The 17,169-nt window shown below is 45.7% G+C and overlaps 1 protein-coding gene across 30 annotated transcripts in view; it reads right to left on the reverse strand.

Annotated features, from left to right (window-relative positions):
* Positions 1-17,169, reverse strand: part of ABLIM1 (actin binding LIM protein 1) — a 292,950-nt gene that overhangs the window by 103,696 nt on the left and 172,085 nt on the right. For all 30 annotated transcript variants that reach the window (XR_009252645.1, XR_009252641.1, XR_009252656.1 and 27 more), the window contains exon 4: positions 14,206-14,315. Coding sequence is in view for 4 of the 30 variants with exons in the window: in XM_058697867.1 (XP_058553850.1) it covers positions 14,206-14,315 (110 nt within the window). In the remaining 26 variants the exon portion in view is untranslated. The remainder of the gene's footprint in view (positions 1-14,205; positions 14,316-17,169) is intronic.

The following is a 17,169-nucleotide window of genomic DNA, read 5'->3' on the forward strand; positions in this document are numbered from 1 at the left end:
TCTCGGGAGATGACGGTTGAGGACACGGAGGTCTAGGAAAGAAAACCGTGTGGTAACGAAATCCCCACCCCCACCCTCCCAGGCCTGCCGGCTTCAGTCATGCCCAGAACCATTAACGAAGCTGGACATTGCCATTCATAGTAGCTACGCAGCTGGGATCAAAACTTTGAGAAGACAGAATGGGAATTTTCCTAGCGTCTTGGCATCTTAGGGCCGCGGTCTCAGAGCTGAAGGCGATGGTGATAAATATTCCATCTCCCAAGGAAGGGTGCCAGGAATCCCTACAGGACTTTCCAAAAGACAGTAGGATCCAACTGATGACTACCAACCCCTATTACCCACCTACCCTCTGAAATCAGAGATCTGGAAAGGCACAGAGGAGTCAGCGGGGAGCTGTCCACACAGCAGGAGTGTGGTGGTGTTCTCTCCCCTCTGCTGTGACAGGGATTTAGAGGCCCCGGGGAGAAGGACCTAGATGTTTACTGAGTGGGAAAGCTCAGGCTCTAGTGCTGCCGTGGGTCCGAGAGAAGCTTGATGTTAGAGTTCTTAGAACAAACCAATTGGGGTGTCCCGGAGCCTGGAAGCATTCATAAACAAAAAACCTAGAGCCTGATGAATTTGGAAGATTTGGAAAGCAGGAAGCTGGTTGGAGCCCCCCCCGAATGGCAGGCTAAGGAGAGGCTGGAGTGGGAACGGCATACACTTTCACCATTTGGCTCCCTGGGGATGCACTCGTGTCCTGTGGCTGGTGCCTACGCCCAAGCATCTGGAATGAACCCACAGGAGAAAGCTGTCTGCGGAGGGTGGGGGACTTCATTAGTAAGAGGCTAGGAGACCACTAGGCAGCAGGACCTGAGTTTGTTGCAAGAGGCTAACCAGAAACTGCATGCTTTTGTTCAAGAACTCAAATTGCACCCCATAAAAAAAGGTCTCCAACCGTGTTAGCGGAGACAGAAGCATGACCATACCAGATTTCTAACACCTTGTCCCTTCTACCTCCAAATCCCTGCCCCTGCCTGGTCCCCAAAGAGCCACAAGATAGGAAGGAGGTATAGAAGGAGGTAAAGAAGAGGTTATGCCCACTGTAGGTCTCCGGTTTGGGTCGGATCTGAGCTGGGAAAAGGTGTGGCTCTGGGATGGATGAGAGAATCGAGTTTTCAATAGGTGAGGACTTCCAGGAGCCGAAAGTGACCAGAAAGCTATGGGATCTAAGACATGATCAAGGGTGGGAAAGGGAATTCTGGATAATAAAAGTAATGATAGGGAAAAAGAAGGCTGTTCACTGTTGTGTCCAATGTGTGCTTTGGCCTGTTCTACACACAAATTGTGCCTGTCCCAGCGGTCAAGGGCTTTGGAGGCAGAGAGACGTGGAGTGGAAGTCCAGCTCAGACACTGAGCCAAGGGACCTTGGGCAGGCTAGGTAACCACTGGCCATCAGTTTCTTCATCTGGAAAATGGGTAGGCTGGCAGCACCCGCCTTCCTGGGCCACCGTGAAGACTGGAGAGAGTGTGGGCACACGTAAACACTCAGCGTCTGTTCTCAAAGGTGCAATAGTCTCACAAAACCTGCATTTCATCTCCCCCTTAACAAACAGGCAAGGCCCACTGTCAGCCTCTGGGGGAGGCATTCTGGTTTCTCTGGATCCATCATCATCATCATCATATTAACATTACTATCATTGTAGTTATTGTTCAGCTCGTAACTTTTGAAAGGTCTTGTGCGTCTGTTCTCTCAACCCCCTCTCAGGGCTCACGCTCACCTAGAAGGGCGGTGATTATCTGGATTTTACAGATCACAGAGCATTTGAGAGCCGGAGGGACCTTCAAGCCCATGTGATGCAAACGCTTCACTTTACACACAGCCGACGAAGGCCCAGGGTGGCCCTTGGCTTTTCACGCAGCCACACAGCTCAACAGTGTCCGATTAACTGCACAGTGGGAATCTTCTATTTGCAAATGCACATGAACCCAGGACCTTACAGTGGGCGGGGCTTCTCAGAACCTAGACGTCCAATCACAGGTTTGTTTTCCTGATTCTAGTCTCTTGTGCTATCAGTGGGCAAAACCAGCCAGGGGGGAACTGGGATACGAAGTGTTCACCGGAGGGGAAAGCCTGTGTAAGTGGAGAATTATTGTGAAAACGATGTAAATCATAAAAGGGACCAGAAAAAGACTTTCCCAATTTAACTGATGCTTGCTGAGATCCTGTGAGGTTATAAAAAGTCCACAGAGGGGCGCCTGGGTGGCTCAGCCGATTCAGCGTCCAACTCTTGATTTCAGCTCAGGTCACAATCTCACAGTTCCTGAGTTCGAGCCCTGCTTCAGGCTCTGTGCTGACGGTGCGGAGACTGCTTGGGATTCCCTGTCTACTTCTCCGCTCCTCTGCCGCTTGAGCTCACTCTCTCTCTCTCAAAATAAATAAAGAAACTTAAAAAAATAATAAATAAAATGTCCGCAAGTATTTTGAGTCAGTTCCGAGTATCTCTTTCCTTTACTGAAAAAAAATTTTTTTAATTAAGAACGAAAGGAAATCACCTTTAAGTATTTAAACTGCTGCCCATGTAAGTTCCAGAAAATTCAAGCTTTCCCTGGAATCCTTTTTTAAAAATAATACTGGACAAGAAACTCGATTTGTCATCACCGAAGATTAGCACACAAGTTCATGGCTATACACGGGGAGGAAAAATAAACAGAAGCAAAATCATTTCAGATTTAGATTGTTATTATTAGAAAGTAGAGTAAGGCTTTGGAGACCCTATAAAATATTCAAGTGGTGTCCTTTTAATAGACTGCTAACTAGAGGCACTTCATCCCTGGGCCAGGACTCAAGAGCTCCGGGAAAAAGAAAACAAAAACCAAATTTAAGTTCCAGAGTTTGGCTAACTTCAGATCCTGAATTTTGATGACACTGGATCTTGTCATTCAACTGTTCCTACAGGACACGGATTTCTCATTATCTGTGTGATAACATGGTAACAGCAGCAAGCTAGAGAGCAGCTGTTCTATCCAAAACAGAGGAAAAGGGGGGACACAATAGAAGAGTGACCTGATTCTCTTAGGTTAACAAGCTGCCTTCTACACAAGCCTTTAACACATGTCGGGTCAGCCTCTGACACGTGGGTTCCTTCACGGGAATAACACTTTGGAGGCCTGTGGCTCACTTTGCTAGGGTTTCCATCCCTCCACAGAGTCTAAATGTCAATTGCCACCTGTTGTCACTTTTGAACTGACACTGACTGAATCTGTGTTAATAGCCTGGACTTTTTTTTTTTTTTATAGACCCTTCAGTTTGTAACCCATAGATTACAAAACGAAAACATCCAGATTCTCCTGAAGTTATTTTTAAAACTAAGAGTTGGCCTAGGGTTTAACATCTTTAAGATATAGAAGATTTGGGTATTTGAAAACACTTCTCCTTGACCAAAAAGGGCACATTATACTGAGTAGTGACAGGAATGTCAATCGAACACATGGATAGGGTGGAATGTTGATTTCCTTTCATCGTCTAGGCTGTTCAGTGTGGTCACGTTCCAGACCAGACCTCTCTGAGTAGACGGATGTTGACTGTCCACAGGCCAGTTTTGGAAAAACAACCAAGTCACAGAAATGAGCCCACAATTGACTTTTCTAGCATGTCATGGCAGATACCATGGGTGTGGGGTCACCGTAAGAAAGGACAGGGAGAGGCCCAAACACAAGGTGAAACTGTGAGCATGTTAGGCTAAGCACTTCTCAAGAATCGGTTTTAAAAAGCACTTTCTGGGGGCACCTGGGTGGCTCAGTCGGTTAAGCGGCCGGCTTCGGCTCAGGTCATGATCTCACACTCCATGAGTTCGAGCCCCGCGTCGGGCTCTGTGCTGACAGCTCAGAGCCTGGAGCCTGTTTCAGATTCTGTGTCTCCCTCTCTCTGACCCTCCCCCATTCATGCTCTGTTTCTGTCTCAAAAATAAACGTTAAAAAAAATTTTTTTTTAAATAAAAAAATAAAAAGCACTTTTTTTTTTTTTTTTTTTAAATTTTTGGGACAGAGAGAGACAGAGCACGAACGGGGGAGGGGCAGAGAGAGAGGGAGACGCAGAATCGGAAACAGGCTCCAGGCTCCGAGCCATCAGCCCAGAGCCTGACGCGGGGCTCGAACTCACGGACCGCGAGATCGTGACCTGGCTGAAGTCGGACGCTCAACCGACTGCGCCACCCAGGCGCCCCTAAAAAGCACTTTCTGACTTCTGAAATTCTATGCTGCCAGTAACCAAAAAGCAGTATGAAGTCATAAGATAAATACTGGCGGGGGCAGGGGGTATGTGGGAAAGTTCAGGAAGGTACAACGTACTTGCCACTCCGTGGCCAAAGGGGTCTCAATGCCATAAGTAATGTACATCTCAAATCTCTAAAAATGAATTATTTTAAGAGGTGATGTGCTGCCTAAATATGTCACCTTGAACCAGACTTTTCCATAATCTCTCATGTCCCCGCTTAGGTCAGCTGTGCCCTTTGCGGTCTCGATGGCCACGATGGAAACATCACAAGCCAGAGCAGCCTCGGACCTGCTATTTTAAGTGAAGGTTCTTGTTGTCTTTGGAAAACAATACCGCGCAACAAAACACGTTTTCATGAGCCATAATAGCAACACTTTGTCAGCCTTCCTCAGGAAGGCTGAAGGCAGGCCTGGCAAGCCATTTTCCAAGTCCTATAAACCCTATCTTTCATTCTTTTAAACGGAGTATCATATATGCTCAAGGAATTTCAGTTACTTGGCCCATAATCTTCACAAATACAGACCATTTACCCATTGAAAACTTCCAATTCTGATCCCTAGGCCAGCACTCACAGAATTCTGCGGGGAGTTATTATGGATTCTCAGGGTTAGGAAGCCCTCTCCTCTACCTAGTACCGTGTGTGTGTTTCTCCCATGTTCATGACCAGGATCTGAACAGGAAATTCAAAGGAGCCAGACCGTTTGCCTTTCTTCTCCATGGATTTGGTACCAGCCCAGACCTGCACCCCGAAAGCATCAGACTGGAGAGTCTGCGAATCTCCGCTAGTTGCCTTTGGATGATGGCTTTGAACGGCCCATAGACATGCCATGGCCCTCGGCACCGGGCTCAGCACTGGTTCCAACGGGCCTTATTTCCCACTGTGCTTCCCGTGGCCTGCTTGCCATGGGTGAGCGCTCCGGGTGCCTTACGTACAGGGAGAATGCCAGATATTTGAGACCATGCATATTTGAGACTGAGCATGTACTTCGGAAAGGGTATCGAAAGCTGGTTAGAACTGGTTAGGACGTTAACATCCGCTGCCTTGCATAACAATCTCCTGAACAACCCCTCTGCCATTCTCCAAGCTACGAATAAAAATTATCACATGCTTCTACTTTCCAGAGATGGGATGAGATTCTTTGAGGGGAAATAAAAAACGTGAGCATAAAACATTAGTTCTGTTTGTCATCTACTCTAATTTTTAGGTTAAGGTCCTCTGAAAGAGAACTCGGCGCGTCTGCGTGTGTGTTCCCACGCCCGTCTTCAGAACTCTAACTAAAAAATGGAGGGGGAGGGGGGGCTACCTTCATGGAGTAAACCATCACCCTGTTCGGTACATTCACAACTTCAAAATTCCTAGCTAACAATTTCAAAAGCCCAGCGGGTGGAGGACAGGCCCAAAAGCTCACTGCTTTTCGGGCCCGTCCCCTCCACTGTCAGCCTCCATTTGTCTCGTGTGGTCGCTCCGCGTCGTTTCTGATGATGCAAACATCACTGGGATTCACCGAAGATCAAGAGTAGGATTCTCTTTTGACTGCAGATGCCACCGGGACGGCCAGAGGAAATTGGGGCGTCATGGAAACAGAGCCGAACACTACCCGATCGTGGGACGCTCCTGGAAAAGGTTACGGTCACATGGCGGCCTCAAGGATACCGATTTCCAACCTGCACGGGTGAAGAGCTCAGGCCGTGGCTTCGGTGGAGTGGGCATCCTTGCCACGGGGCCTCCCTCGGGAGAGAGTAAATGACTGCTCCCCCAGCCCTCGGCTCCGCGGCAGTTCTTTCTGCCTACAGTGAATAATCCAGACAGGCCTTGTGAACACTGCTCGATCCCTGAGCCACCCCTCAAACGGGGAACGGTGAGACGGATGCGTGCGGGAAGACAGAACTGACATGTCTGAAGTTCAAAACCTGAGTCCTCCGCACCGCTGATACTCTGCTAGACAGGGTTTAGAAAACTAGGGGTCAGACTTCCACCAGCAGGAGTAAGTAGTCCTCTGCTCAAGTTACGGCCAGCAATGGAGGAAGAAAACGAGTGGGAAAGAAGAAGAAAGAGTAGGAGAAGGAACAAACAAGGTGCCCCAGACGAAGGCTGCCCCCTGCGGCCATTCAGCGGTGGTCACGCCTCAGCCTGCCACACTGTGAAACATTAGTGGACACCAGCCCAACACTCTCCAGGGGGAGATTCACTGTTTTTGACATTTGGGACAGTCCTCAGCCAACCCCTCTTAAAACTGTACAAGGAGCCACGTGAATTACAAAGAGGAGCTCAAATAATCATCCATGTATGTTCACAGCAGCACTATTCATAACAGCCAAAAAAGATGCATCTGACCTAAATGCTTGTTAACAGATGCACAGATAAACAAATCATGTTCTAGCCACATGAAGGAATATTATTCGGCCACGAAAAGGAACGGAGTACTGATAAATGCTACAACCTGTAGGAACCTTGAATACATTAAGCTAAATGGGAGAAGACAGAAACAAAAGGCCACTTAGGTATTCCATTTATACAAAATACTGAGAATCCATAAATATCCAGAAATAGAAGATCGGTGGTTGGCAGGGGCTGGGAGGAGGAAATGGGACTGCTTTATGGATATGGGGTTTTCTTTTGGGGTGATAACAATGTTTTGGAACTAGATAGAGGTTGTGGTGGTATAACATTGTAAATGTTTACTAAAATGTTCACATGAAAATGGTGAATTTTGTTATGTGAACTGCACTTCAATTAAAAATGTACCAAGAAGGGTTGTTTTTGTACTGATTCCTCTAATTTAGTTGTAAACTTTAACCTGGTGAAGAGTTTTGGTTTTTTTTTTAATGTTTATTTATTTTTGAGAGAGAGAGAGAGCGAGCAGGTGAGGGGTAGAGAGAGAGAGGGAGACACAGAATCTGAAGCAAGCTCCAGGCTCCAAGCTGTCAGCACAGAGCCTGACGTGGGGCTCGAACTCATGAACTGCGAGATCATGACCTGAGCTGAAGTCGGACGCTTAACTGACTGAGCCACCTAGGCGCCCCAACCTGGTGAAGAGTTTTATGATAAATCTTTAACTGGCTACGGTCACTCAGCCTACTGGAGCTCTTGACAAAGAGGAAATCGCACTTGAGTGCCACGTCAGCTTCTAAGGTTCAATACTCATTAGCAAACATCAGCTCATTCACTCCCTCCCAGAGACAGGAAGAAAAAAAGAAGGGGTAGGATGTCTGTTTCAGGACTTTCATTATGTGACCAATCACTTAATACAGACACACTGAAGGTCACAGCAAGGGCAAAATGCACTGAGACTTTAGTCTGGACTAGGTCTTTCATTTTACTTTATAAAATTAGCATTATTTTATTATTTATTCTACTTTGGTTTTAAATAGATAAGATATACACATGGTTACAATTTTTGCTTTCATATAGTAAAAATAATTTCCTTCCCTCCCTCCCGGCTGGAGACAAGTACTAATAGCAATGTCTCAAATATCCTTCTGGGACAATCTATAGGGACATACAACTCTAAGTACACACAGCTAGATTTTTACTGCTACTGAAAAATTAAAAAGAATCTGAAGAATGACTGCTGGTCCAATCATTAAAATCCTAGTTTTACTGACACATTGTTAGAAGGTGTGGATCTTATTATGTAAGAGGCATAGCTATTGAAACAAAGCGAATAACAAAATGTCATTGACTTTCCATTTGCTAAGAGGCTTTTGGTATTCACTTTCGCTTTCTTCCATGTAAGTTATACCCATTCCCTAATAAGCAGAGACTTCTCCTCCTTTCCTAAAACTAAGACGATCGAGGCTCTGGTTAAGTGAAAAGATGTGTCACTCTGGGATCTTTACGTCTGACTCATAATCGTTATAGATTTCAGTCTGAAAAAAGTCTGAATATTAATGTTCCTTTTTGCAACGTACTTTGCCTCTCTGCAATGACCCTCTGGCTACCACGTACATTCCAAACTCTCTCAACACCCTCCTCCATAGCCAGTAAAGCAATACGGGAACTGACACACGAGGTTAGACCCCTGCCCCTCGGGTCAGAACCCAAGACTGTCATCACCAAATTTATCTGAAGCAATAACCACATCCCCTTTTATTAAACAAGGGAGAAAGTTTGTAAATAAGAATGTAAAGGTGAGTTTAAACATGCCATTATCCCTTACTGCCCAATGCAACCAAGCTGTACCTATATGATTTCACCACATCACAAAAGTCATCTCCAGTCTTCAATTTCACGTATTCATTCAAACAGTAGTCAGAACTCAACATTCCAGACCTGGGAGCTGAGATTTACTCTCTCAAAGCCCCCCACCATGGTGCACTACCACCATTACCCTACTGATCTTTCTAGAACATTGTTTTCATCTGGTCATCCTCTAGATTAAAAACTATTCTCAGAAGTTCCACCTTGCCAAACTCAAGGCCTCCCGAGACCTGGCCCTGTCACTCCATCTTTCCAGTTTCATGTCTCGGGACACAGAACAACAAGTCCTTTGGTCTGTTTGGGGTTCCCCCTGCACTGCTTTCACAAGAACCCTCTCCATATTTAGACTGTCCTCTCTTGCAGTATTTCGTTCAACTCTCATAATAACCCTTGGAAGTAGTTATTTTCTAATTTTTAGATGAGGGTAGTAAGGTTCTAAAATGTCAGTAACTTGTCCAAGGCTCCCTGGCCAGGCAGAAGGAGGATGAAGATTCCAATCCAGGCTTTCTGAAGTGGAGAGGCCATATTCTTAACCATTATGCTGTGCCCTCTTCTTTTGTTCCTTTCTGGCTCTAAATATCTCTAAAGCTCAAGTTCTAGTCTTGTAACTTCCGTAAAGAATAATGGTCAGCATACAGATGAGCTTATTAAATGTCATGAATCTTTCAGACATGTTATTTATATGAATCTGCACAGTCCACTGAAAAAGGAACTATTATTGTTTCCTGTTTTGTAGGCAAACAAACGGAGGCAGAGACTGAACTCTCAAGGCTACACAGCCTGTGCGTGGTAGAAAGGGGTTAGAACCAGCCACCACATGTCCAGAACTCATACATCCTCTCGACAGGCAGTGCCTAAAGCAGATCTGATTTTGGAGACCCTGCCCTAAAATACATCACCAAGAGTCAAACTCCAAGAATCCAGGGGCTATCTGTGTTCCTACCTTCACTGGTTTTTAAACTGAGGCAAAGTATCAAATGAGCACATAAAGACATATCATGAACACCAGAGTGAAAAAAGCAGGGTCACAAAAAGTAGTGATGGTCTGACACAAATATTCAAAAATAAATGCCCGAACAGTAGGTTATTGTCTTATAACTAAACAGCACTTTCATATATGTATCCGTGTAATCCTATAAGGTAGGTAACTATTACCATCCCATTTTACAGATAAGGCAGTGGGGGCTGGAGAGGTAAAGAGACTGCTAGCAAGTGGCAGAGCTAGGATGTGACCCAGGCAGTCTGAGGGCAGCGTCGGATTATCACCACCCGACCTATTCGTAGGTGTCTCAGCAGACAAGTCCCACTCAACCTGCAGATGATCTGGGGGAGAGAATTTAAGATAAAATAAAAATTACCTTGCAACTATCAAAAGCCACTGCACCGCACAGAAATGTAAAATAATGGGAAAGTTCTTCCTCCCCTTTGAACACATGCAGGTGATTCTTTATCTGAAATGACTTAAATTCGGGCCGACTAGAGCATTTGCCCCGATACCTGTAGAAGTCTCTACTGCAGTTGGAATCGTGACAATGCTGTGCAGAGGGGGAGAGAGAGGAAGATGGGCTGGCATGCCTTTGCGTGGCGGTGGTCGTCCCGTCAACCCACCAAACCCACACGCAATCAGATGCTAGTCAGACACCCTTGGAAATGGAAAAGGTCATTGCAGACAACAGCCACTCCTGCTCAGGTGCCTGAAATAGACAGAAGCCGTGTGGGAAACGACGGTCCAAACCCGATTCCCTACACTCTAGGATGCCACACATGTACGTCCCCCCCACCCCAGGCTCCTTAACCCGTGTGAATCCAGTTCCCCAACTGCTGGCAAATACGTGAAGGCTGGAGAAAAATTAAGCCTCAGTGGAGTGCATGTGACCTTCTGGGAGGACTTAACGTCTCCTGGACGTCACTTTTTATTTTTAAAGTGTGGATCCGCTAGACATGGGCAATTGATTTTTTTTAAGTAGGAAAAACAACTTAATTAACATTCATCACAACCCTCTGAGGTAATTTTGACCATCGCTCCAGGGTACGGAAGGTTTATTGCTTATCGAATTCAAATTGCAGCAGACCGGATGCCGCAAGAGTTTTAGCTAATTCAGGGGCGATCATCTTTAAGGGAAGTAGTTTGCTTCTGCGAATAACTTCCTGGTGGCTTCCATTCATCAAACCTGGCTACAAAAGCAAGGCAGCTGTGCCGTGTAGAAAGCGCACAGCCCCTGGAGGCAGGACACTCAGGTAAACACACGGACGAGTCAGGCCATCGTTTGAGGCTCAGCAGAGAGTGAAGCCCATGCTGTGGAATATCATCAGGCACGCGGTACGGCATCTGGAGCCAGGCAGCCCAGGTCTGTAACTCAGCCCCACTGCTTACTGTCTGCGATCCTGGGTAAATTCACCTCCATGGCCCTTCGTTTCTTCCTCTGCGTAAAGGGGCTAGTTTTAGTGCCAACCTGGTGGGTGGTTCTGAGAATTACATGAGTTAAAATTCGTGGACCAGGTACACAGTACCTGATCCATAGTGATTACCAGAAGGGTGTGTGATGAAGTAGACAAAACACATATAAAGGTTAAAAGAACGTAAGGTGGACGGGAGCACCGTGACGTCACGGGCATGCCACCGGGAGTCCTCTCTAAACCAGAGCAGTGCAGACAAGGTCTCCTCATCGGTTGTAGCAGAAACCGCACCTCTATCCAGGAAGCTCAAGCAGAAATTATTCTGCGTGAATTCTCATCGCATCCTTGATGTCGCTTCTGTTGACCACCCTTCACTTCTTCTCTTCCTCTCCCACTGTCTTTCCCCTCCTGTTCAGTGATGATGGGAAACCAGCCACCGATCGTGAAATAAAAATTGCAGTTCAGAAGAGCAGATTCGTTTTTGAAAGAACATTTCGAAGGGGAAAGAGGACCTTGGCTCTCTGATCTACTTCATTGGCTCTGTGAACAGTTTCAAAGAGGCGTTTCATTTTTTGCTTTGATGTAGGGGAGATTGGCCCAGTTTAAGATTTTTTTTTTTTTTTTTAAAGTAGGCTCCACGCCCAGCACAGAGGCCAATGTGGAGCCCAACACGGGGCTTGAACTCACGGCTCTGAGATCAAGACCTGAGCTGAGATCAAGAGTCAGAGGCTGAACCGGCTGAGACACCCAGGTGCCCCAAATTTAAGAATTTTTTCAAAATAAGAATTAAAGTCACACCAGGATAATTTAACGTACACGACAATTCTTAAAAGAATTACAAAGAGTAAGCAAGTGTTTTCCAAGCATGCTTCAGTGAATTTCAGCAACTTGCTGAAAATTCCCTTGCCACATAGTATTTGTGTGCCCGCCCAGCTTGGGTATTTTGCATGTGTGTATCCATATATAAGAACTCTTTTTTTAACAGACACCCACATGCCCCATAAATGTTATCTGAGTACTGATCTAAATAGACCAGTACTTGTTGAAAATAAAACTGTTCTGACCAAGGCAGTTGCATAGAAAAGAGATTTCATCCTTTGAGAGCAAAGGAGAAAATATGATTTTGTCCAACAATCTGCACACAAGCAATTGTTATTACATCTAGCATTAAGGATATAATGAATTTGAGTAGGATACATTTTTACGCTTAGAATTTTTATTTCTTTATTGTGTGCATAACATGTATGTCATATAAGATGGAAAATACAGGTAAAGCAAAAACATGTTTGATAAAAATTGGAATAACCATTTTGGTAGCACTCTGATGAGGAAACCCATTCCCAAATTGCATGGGCAAAGAGGACAGGGGCCTTGAAAAATATGTATTTCTGTTTCTTTCTCTTTTTTTAATGTTTATTTATTTTTGAGAGAGAGAGAGCATGAGCAGGGGAGGGGCAGGGAGAGAGGGGGACACAGAGGATCCAAAGCGGGCTCTGTGCTGACAGCAGCAAGCATGATGTGGGGCTCGAACTCATGAACCATGAGATCATGACCTAAGCTGAAGTCAGATGCTTAACCAACTGAGCCACCCAGGCGCCCCAAATCCTTTGCTTCTTAGCTAGACTGAAGAACTCCTCCAAAGTTTTTGGTAGTGCACTTTCAAAGCAGGCCTTCCCAGATAACGGGGTGATGACCTTCCCAGTGACCTTCCCAGATAACCTTCCCAGTGACCTGCTTGGGGCAGGGTAGATATGAAGAGTGAAGCACTACAAACTCCCCTAGGTATCAAAGACTGGGGTCTACTTTATAGCTCTTGTCCTATTCAGGCTGCTAATATTTATCAGCAGGACATATAAATTCATGCTAAGGATCTCGTTGTGTTGAATCAGACGCCCTAATACGTTTATTTTCTTCTTTCCTCCCAATGGTCAAATCCAATTTCTATGCAAATGCTTTGGTCAAAACATTCTCTCTTTCTAAGTATAAGGATTATTCTTTAACAAAAAGATTTAGAATCCCTGCTATAGATTGCATAGAATTCCTCCAGACCAGAAGTGGCTGAGTTCATTCTTATGTACTGAGACTGGGGGGACTTAGTGGAATAATTTATTCCAACCTCCCAAAGACTGGCAAAATCCCCAGAAACTAAAGCAAACCTCTGGTCTACTTCCTAATGTCCCAGGGAGGAGACAGAGGTAGAGGTTCATTGATTGTAAGTAAGTTAACTGACTTACCCAATGTTATTTATCAGAAGAAATAGTGTGACCGGCCTATCAGGGAAGTCAGCTGGGGGAAGGATTGGGGGCAAGTTAGTTTTCTCCAGATTCCCACAGGTCAGACGAGACCTCGTCACGAAGAATGATAAATCCCATGACACATATGTATCTCGTTCCCACACTTTCTTCACATGCTCCTTAGGTTTTTAAGAGAGGTCTCCCCCAACTACCCCCTATGAATGCAGCCCCTTTACCCTGCTTTTTCTTCCTACTTTCCTTTTCTTCACATATTAAGTATTTTTGTGTATGCATTTATGGTCTGCTCGTTCCTGCTGGCAAGTAAGCTTCCCAAGGATGCTGAGTCTTTGTTCACAGCCTGTATCTCCAGTGGGAACAACACTGCACACTGTAGGTGCTCAACAAACTATCTGTTCAGGGACGCCTGGGTGGCTCAGTCGGTTAAGCGTCCGGCTCAGGTCATGATCTCACAGTTCATGAGTTCGAGCCCCGTGTCGGGCTCTGTGCTGACAGCTCAGAGCCTGGAGCCTGCTTCAGATTCTATCTCTCTCTCTCTCTCTCTCTCTCTCTCTCTCTCTCTCTCTCTGCCCCTCTACCACTCACACTCTGTCTCCCTCTCAAAAATGAACAAAGGTGAAGAAATATTAAAAAAAAAACCTATCTGTTCAATGAGTAAGTGTCAGAAACCCTCTAAGTGAATACATATTTAAAGATAACAAATATAAAGAATTAAGGGTAAGGATAAATCACCGCTGGGGACAGTTTCTTTAACACACAGAGCTATCGATCACTTTGCCACCAGATGTCCGCACATCTCAACCTCCGAGACTAAGGGAATGGGCATTTCTCACATAAAGTCTTATCATTCTTTTTCCTTTATTTACCTATTTACCCTCAAAATGCACAGTTTGACGGCCAGTTCTATTTATGTCTTTGAAATAAGGGAGATGCTTCTCACTCATGGGTTTTAGCAAAGGCTTCACGTTTTACGATTGCCAATGCTTTAGACACGACTACGCTTGTCTCCAGCTACAGCAGCTGCACAAAAATGAAGGCACTTGCCTAAGCTACCTTTGAGCTACGAGGAGCTCAGGTCAACAGGTGGCCAGGGCACTTACTGCTGGGGCAGGAGGCTTCTTTAGGACTGGACGACATTGGCTGCGCACACAGTTGACAAAGGCAGTCTCTCCCATTGAACGTGACTCGGTCTCCGGGTGGAAACGGGCGCCTGGAGACAGAAAGACATTGCCCTCAAGGTTATTCCAGCAATTTAATTTCTTTCCCTGCTCCTTTGGCTTGCTGCCCTCCGGTGCCAATCCATTTCTTTGAGGAGCACCAGCCAAAATGTCTGAAATGCGGTCCTAACCGAGCCAGCCAGCTGGATATAGTCCAAACAAATAAACGCGCCTCATTTTGAGAAGAAGCGAGAACGTATTGCTTCTGCCAGCAACCAGACAGTAAAATGGAATAATTTACCTCTACTCATTAGTGGAGGGATGTTCCAGCAAGTCACCTAGCCAGGTAAACACACAAAACTTTTCCATTTTCCAAATGGAAAATCCTTCAAGAAGAAATATTTTAAATGCCATAAATTCCTCTTCAAGCGTAAGGCCCCTCCCCAAGAGAACTGGTTACAGGTCAAACATTAACTCCTTCAGTTCCCTAGAGCTACGGGGCCATGGTGCCCAACTAGACTTTGTCCTAGACATCTGAGTGGGTGAACTGGATGTCTCCCTCCAGAGCTGGAGTGCTGGAGACCCAGTGCCTCGTGGAGAAACACAACAGTGCTGTAAATACTTGTTTAAAAACCGTTAGCTTCTAAAAATTAAAAAAAAAAATCTGTTAGCTTCTTTTCAGAGAGATAATTTCCTTTTGCTTTAGACATTTATCAGTAACAGACATTTTCCAAACATGTTGCCTCTGCATGTATGTTACCAGTCTCTTCTCCTGCCAGTTCAGCAGGCAGCTAGCTTTTCAAAAACAAAAGTCATTAACAAATAGGTATATGACAGTTTCCACACCTGCTTACTTGTAATTGGCAATTTGCCGATACTCTTCATTAACAGGAGTTTTCAAATGTGTGATTCTGTCAGCTAGGAAATGCAAAACTCCCAAGCAAAACATCCCCCCACATGTGAGTCAGGAGCAATTACTTAAGAACAAACTCCAGCTCCTTGACAGGAATATTACTTTCACAGCTGCGATCGCTCCTTTAAGTGGCCCTTCGGCTGCCTCACACTTGGTAATGAACTGTCACGCACACACAGGTAGTAAATCTGGACTCAAAACCGCGCCACAGAGGTGCGTGGTGGAGAGCTGTAAGTTCTTACGCTCCCCACCCCCCCACCTCATTTTACAAGTGCTGAGCTGAGGCAGTGTCCTCCCCTCTCATGGTGCTGTGTTACTTTCCATTGTTCAGATAAGGCCCAGAGAGGTTAAGTGACTTCCCTGGATTGACCAGCTCAGGAGACTGAGCCACAGGCAGGTACAGGTGGCATCCAACTCAGGACTTCTCTATCTTTAACAATCAAAACTGCACTCTGGTAGATGCCAGTGGGCCTATTGCATCATTAATGAAACCTGAACAGGCCCCCAGTCAGCTCTGTGGGCGAGGCATCGGGAGTTGGGGGGCCATTTCAAAGCAAGCACAGGTTCTTTGCCTCCGATGAGGGCCAGGACTAGGGTGAGGCCAGTGAGGCGCCTGGGGCACAGGCTTTAAGGAGGAACAGGCCCCACAATGCACGGCCCTGAGCGTGAGCACCCCCTCAAACTGTGCCCCCTAAGCCGCCTCTCTAGCCTCTGAGCCAAGCTTGTATTTTCAGACTTGAATCCCACCTGGATCCACGAGGGGATACATCCGAGTCCAGGTCTCAACATGAGGCCAGGTCTTTTAAATTTGGGGCTTTGTAATTTTATAAATGATCCGCATACCTCCCCCTTCTGCCCACTGGGTCCTCTGCCCACATGGGTTCACTTCCTTCTGTGTAAACACAAAGAGAACTGGATTTGGAGTCAGGAAACCTGAGTTCAAATCTTGCAGTGTTACCTTGGGAACGTCCGTTAAGCTCCGACACTCCGCGGCACTCATAATTAGGGACACTAATTCCTGGCTGACTTCACAGAATTGCTACGTGGGTTAAAGTTTGTAACCCACAAAGGAGGCCCCTCCACTTCAGGTAGAATGTTGTCGGGTCAGCGGTAGCAGCATTGAGTAGCTGTTCACTGGCTCAAACGTCCAGAGACGGGACTGACACTAATAGATGTTTTTCCTTCATCACCAAATTTAAAACAATGATCTCTCAAGGCCAGGATCGGGAGGGCTCTTAGAGTGTATCTGGGCCAGGGCCTTCCAACCTGGTGAGTTGGATGAGTACATCATACTTGGGAATCCTCCAGAAACAACTAAGTCAGCGGGAGAGTTTGGGGGTGGGGGGGTGGGGGGGGGGAAGCTAGAAACAGATATTTGTAAAGAGACCTTCCCCACAGAAGAAGTCCAACGCTCATCCTAGCTTGGGGGATCACTCGGATCATGGCCTCCTATTTTATAGATGAAGCAATTGCCTTGGAAAAGTTAATTCACATAGGTCTCAAATCAGCCCAGGAAGCTGGACCAGAACTTGGGACTCAAACGCCAGGCAAGGGCTTTTAACCAGGCTGGGGGCTACAGTCTGAAAAGGGACAGGTCAAGAGGAAACTTTACTTTGGATTAAATGCAGAACAATTTTCAGCCCAATAATTCAGAATTTTAAAATGAGGATTTAAAAAAATATAATTGAGAAATGGACTGATGGCTATAAAAAGTTACAATAATAATTTCACCATGACTATGTCATCTGAATCTTAGGATTTGTCTCTGAGTATTACCTTGTTGGTTAATTATATAAAATTAAGTTTACCTTTTTTAGAGTTTACATCTCTCTGGCCTAGAAACCTGAAATGTTGAAAAACAAAGCAAATTCACCTCCTCTGAACTGTAGTTTTTAACAAAGCCACAGAACTGGACCACACAGCAGTCAGCACCACACTAAAAGGAATGGGGCTGCCCGACTAGGATCGATCAATAAAGCAGGTGACCCTTGTTG

The sequence above is a fragment of the Neofelis nebulosa genome, chromosome 13 (genome assembly GCF_028018385.1).
Source record: "Neofelis nebulosa isolate mNeoNeb1 chromosome 13, mNeoNeb1.pri, whole genome shotgun sequence".
Classification (NCBI taxonomy): Eukaryota; Metazoa; Chordata; class Mammalia; order Carnivora; family Felidae; genus Neofelis; species Neofelis nebulosa.